General features: G+C 37.4%; 1 protein-coding gene across 5 annotated transcripts in view; it reads left to right on the top strand.

Moving 5' to 3' along the window:
* LOC111871451 (ATPase family AAA domain-containing protein 2) overlaps positions 1-5,611 on the top strand; it is a 109,380-nt gene that overhangs the window by 56,661 nt on the left and 47,108 nt on the right. For 4 of the 5 annotated variants that reach the window (XM_033754261.1, XM_033754262.1, XM_033754264.1 and 1 more), the window contains one exon: positions 4,059-4,257. In XM_033754261.1, coding sequence (XP_033610152.1) covers positions 4,059-4,257 — 199 coding nt within the window. The remainder of the gene's footprint in view (positions 1-4,058; positions 4,258-5,611) is intronic. The other variant, XM_033754263.1, reaches the window with a different exon arrangement.

Raw genomic sequence — 5,611 nt, forward strand, 5'->3', positions numbered from 1 at the left:
ATGTTATAATTATAATTATAATTATATAATTATAACATATTATAACAAGATTTCCAAACTTTTATAGAAAGAGTTATACTTTATTTTCAATTTTTTTCTTTTAATTTTAATGCGTACTGCAAAAATGATTTGCCAGATCTTCACAGAGTTGATCTGCATTATAAAATCAGTCCTGCTTGTAGCACTTGACATATTTTAGCATTCCCTGGTGTCATAAAACAGATGGAAGCAATAAAATCATTTGGTCTTCTGCTGGCAAGTTTCACATCTTTGTTACACTCTTCAGATTTTTTAATCTTTTGCCTAAAAGACAGAAGAACGATAGCATGTCTATTCAAGAAAAAGATAGAGGGAACAATTCGATGGTCCCTTCTTCGGTGCCATTACCTTCCATTACAGCTGCAAGAGATTATTGCTCTTTCTGTGGTCCTGAACAGACAGTTGCATTGTGGCTGAGATACAAAGTGTGATTTGTTTTCTGTGCGTTCATAGTGAAATTGAATAATGTAGTTTCATTTCAGCCTATATATACATCAAGCAGATAACAAAAAAAAAAGGTGTATATATTTAGTATATATTTTTAACACATTAATCTGCAGAATATGCAGTAAAACTACTGGCTCGTGGATGAGTTTGGGCATAACTCATACGTATACTCTTTTTTGTTGTTCACATAGGTATCATTTTAATTCCTCTATTAGGGGTTTACTCAAGTCTCTCTGGTAATTACTGCATTTAAAAATAAATATTTAGGACTGTGCATGCACTTTACTAGTGGTGTGTGCGTGCGTGCTTCCACTAGCAGAGTTTAAATGCCCAACTGGCCAAATCGGAGTACTTTGGCCACGACAACCATACTCATCACTAGACTGATTGGGGCACTTTGAATGTTAAAGGTTCATTACATAGACAACAATGAGAATTTTCTGGAGTAGACCACTTTTTTATTATAATTTACAGAGCATTAAAGCTCACTATTTTATTTACTCCAGGTGCTCGATGATTTCAAATGTAAGACATAGCAGTGGTAGGAAATGTGTCTGAACAGAATAAGTCATTTATGACTAAATTTTATGCTCTTACTACAAATATGTGAAAGAAAATAACTAAATTGTATGATGTTTATTGAGCTGGTTTCCCTCTTGAAGTCACTAACCTTTATTCATTCTGTTCACCATTCCTTTTGCCTCTCACAGGTTCAGTAGCTTTGCCATTTCCTTCTTATGTCTCACATTTACTGCTCACACTCACGTTCACTGCCAACATTATCAGCTTCTTCCATATTCTCTCTCCTTCCCATTTTGTGGGACGTACACGGCTTTATAATTCCTTTGACTATCACTTCCATAGAGCTCCATTGCCTTCATGTGTTGTCCATGATATGTATGCGGTGTCCGTCTTTTAGTGCACTCAATTTCACTTGTTATTTCACGACATGTTTCGGCACTATAGTGCCATCATCAGGTGCTCCATTTATGTTAATCTATTTCATTGCTTGCCATTATGTCATTGTAAAATTTAAAAAGTATTTAAAAATGTTTGTCAATTATAATAAATATTTATATACTAAAAACTTGTTAAGATAAGAAGAGCGCAGCTCCATGAGTGACTGAGTGATCACATTGTTGATTTTGTAGGCCACATAATGTTACTTCATTACCTAGTCCTGGTCTTGTAGACCCCACAAGATCACAGAATCTGATGCCCCACAATTGTTTCTTTTGGAATTATATGAAAATGCTGTGTATTGGTATGGCTAAGATGGCTAAGTTAGATCAACTCAGAATAGCAGCTGTGATAGAAGTAACGCCAGACCGCCTCTGTGGTCTAGTGGTTAGTGTTCCTGGCTACAGATCCAGAGGTCCGGGTTCGATTTCTGGCACTACCAGATTTTTTCTGAGATGTAGTGCGTCTGGAACGAGGTGCACACAGCCTCGTGATGATAATTGAAGAGCTATATCAAGGAAACAATAGCTCTGGTCTAGAAAACTGAAATTAACGGCCATGGGGATTCATTGCGCTGACCACACGACACCCTCTATCCACAAAAGTTGGCACTAAACTTCACCGACAAGCGGCGGTCACTCGGTCTTTATAGTTCTCTTGAGGACTAAAATCATAAAATCAGAGAGGTTTTTTTTTATTATTATTAACTCCAAAGATTGGCTGATATCGGTTATAGGCTTGATAGCTGTCATGCCATGAGAAGAACGCATCTTTACTGACAAGAGCTTTTTGAGTAAAATGTCACTTCTTTAATATGAATAATGGTTAAGAAGATATATCCTCACAAAACTCCAGTGACTTTCCAGACACTCTGTATTAATGTGTTGATAGACTAGACAATGAGTGGAATTTTTCTGGGATTATTCTCCGAGTTAAGTTATGAAGTGTTCAATCCTAGTTATGCCAGTGAAGAACAATTGGATTATTAAAGTGAAGCAGTATATTTCTGTATGAAACAGTAGCTTGGCAGAGAGGCAAGATAATGTGGATGAGGTCTTCGTCACTTCACCATTTTGAAGAACAGAGACAGATCAGCTGCTCTGTGTGAAGAAAGACCAGTGACACAAAAACAAATGCACAACACAGAGAATGAAAATTTGGAATTTAATCTCTTTCAATGGTTTTATTAAGAAAGATTGATGGGCAGTGATCATGGCAGGCCTAAGCCATACTTAAAGATTTAGACCTTTACTGTTTCGAAGGAAGAAAATGTGTGACTGGGCAGAATGTAGTACAACTTGATTGCACTTAGAAGTGGTCCATAACAGGGCATACATGGTTATGTGGAAGTGGTTTTAACTGTACATTCTCTCATTAGCAGTCCCTGAACGTATAGTGGGCTGGGCTTTTGTTTGTAAAGGATGGCTCCTAATAAACAGTTGGTTGCAAGTTGTTACGTAATGTGATAATCTTGAATTTCTTGAAGGTAATGATAAGGATGTTCATAATAGTGATTTATTCTTTGTTATTTATTACAACTACTTCGGAAAAAAATATAAATTTTGCTCTGTTCACATTCATTTTTCTTTATACCTTAGTGCTGTATCTCTACTTTTTTGTTAATTACATGTAAGCGTGGCCGGCGCGTAGGGCTTACAACCTTACCGCCATCTTTGAGCCGATTGTCTAGACAATGTGGGACCCTCAACGTCTCACAACCCTATGGGCCTTCACGGCCTGGTACGGGGATAGCTTTACTTTACTTTTACTTGTACCTTTTAGAATATGGGCACAAGATAACATAGTTGGTTGAGGCACTATGCTACAAGCCGGAAGGTCACAGGTTCAAGTCCCGATGAGGTCATTGGATTTTTCAGTTGACTTAATCCTTCCAGCCACACTATGGCCCTGGGGTCAACTCAGCCTCTAACAGAAATGAGTAAAAGTAAAAAAAGTAAAGCTATCTCTGTAAGAGGTCATGAAGGCCCATAGGGTTGTGAGACGTTGAAGGTCTCACATTATCTAGACAATCGGCTCATGGATGGCGGTAAGGTTGTCAGCCTTATGCGCCAGCCGCGCTTTACTCCCCAGGAAAATTACCAAAAATTAATTAAATAATTTTCCTGGGGAGTGAAGCGTGGCTGGCACATAAGGCTGACAACCTTACCGCCATCCATGAGCTGATTGTCTAGATAATGTGAGACCCTCAACCTCTCACAATCCTATGGGCCTTCACGGCCTCTTACAGGGATAGCTTTACTTACTTTACTTTTTTACCCATTAGAATGAGAATTTTTTCAGCTTTTAGAAATTCTGTTATTCATTTTATGCTATGCATATGGTATGTTTAAAAGGAAGAAGTTTTTTGTTTGTTTTTTGATAAGACTGAAGAGATGTGTGATAAGATTATCTTAAATAAAGAACACATGAAACGCATAATAAGTTGCTGTATAAATTTCAGCAGTGATGAAAGTGCTTCAGGTTTTCAGTGTTTGCTCATGGATATAAAAAAGAAACATAATATTTGTTGTATCTTCTTTGTCAGTGTCATTTGACTTGGAACAAACACTATTCCATTACACAAGTAAATTAATTGTGTTTATTTTTTATAGTAGCTCAAAAATAGTAGGAGCTTCTCGAACAGTTCATAGGCCACGTCTGCTCTTGGTTGGTTCAAGTCCCAGACAAGCTCAGACTTCACATCTTGGACCCTCTCTTCTGCACTACATGGAACATGTGGCTGTTCACACGCTGGATCTCTCATCTCTGTTTGAGGTGTCAGGAAGAACTCCAGAGGAAGCATGTATTCAGGTAAGAACAGCATGTTTCATCAAATGCTTTCTGTCAGTGGTAGAACTGTTACCAAGTTTCTGTGGATGAATGCCTAGAACAGAAATTGTGAACTTATTTATGTCTGCTTGTAAGAATTCACAAGAAACAAATTCTGATTTAATTTTGTGTCCACAAACACGAGGGCTATTTGGAAAACAACCTTTGTTGAGCTGTTAACAAAGCAAACAGAAAAAAATTATTATATACAAAAAATATGTGCATATTTAAGCTACTTCTCAACATAGTTACTGCTAGAATTGAGGCACTTTTCATATCAGGGAATGAGTTTTTGTATGCCTGTGTCAAAGAAGACTGTTGCCTGTAAGCTCAATCAGGTCATGGCACCTTCCATCAGCTCCTCATTTTTGTTGGAGAGCTGTGATCTTAACCGGTTCTTCAGATAGGTAAACAGTAGGTAGTCGTCTGGAGCAAGATCAGGCTGTAAAGAGAATCATCAGACAACTCCCATATGAGATATTCCAGCAGTACTCGATTTCAAGCAGCAAAATCAACATTTATACTAAAGGTTAAAAAAATCGAAATGCCCCCATACCGATATTATCTACGTTTGAGGCGCATTTCATTGAGGCAGTGAAAAAACAGAAAAAAATACTGCAGTGAATTTAAATACACTTGTTAAACTTGTAAACTTCTTAACTTCAGTTATTAGTATTTTTATTGTATAATTTTATTAACCTTTAATGTACGGACTTTTAAATTGCTGGGAGCCCCCTGCGGCTGGTATTTAAATCAGCCTGATTAATTAAATTTGCAAACCGTCAGAAAAAAATTCATATTTTCCATTCTGTGCAACATAGAAATAAAAACTAAGAACAACCTGAAAGACAATAAATTTTTCTACATGTACACAGAAGAGCAATTTTTGCAAATGAAAATTAACTGTGATTATTTTGTCATGAATTGCAAAATATAATCTTTATTATATATGTCATGAAATTCCAAACGACTTACCCATTGTTTATTCTTCAGCCTTGAATCGTGGTGATATTGTAAATATAATCACACTATATACTCGTACAATAATGTTATATTCAGACTGTACGCGAGTTTGAACTGCGTCACTTCACAGTTTACGATAACTCACACTCGATGCGCGTCTACTGCTTGTCGATGCAGTCCAACATTCTCGAAGCAGCTGAACCCACACAGCGCAATGTGACACTTTACGGGCTTCTGCGCTTCTTATTCTGAGAACAAATATGTCTTAGTTTCCCTTTGGTTGGCCAGTGTTGTGAATGTTTCACCTCCAGTCGACTCAGTTGGGCCCCCTGATAAATTTGGCCCTCCCCTGAGAAACGCCACTGGCCATGAT

Source organism: Cryptotermes secundus, unplaced genomic scaffold (assembly GCF_002891405.2).
Source record: "Cryptotermes secundus unplaced genomic scaffold, Csec_1.0 scaffold434, whole genome shotgun sequence".
Lineage (NCBI taxonomy): Eukaryota > Metazoa > Arthropoda > Insecta > Blattodea > Kalotermitidae > Cryptotermes > Cryptotermes secundus.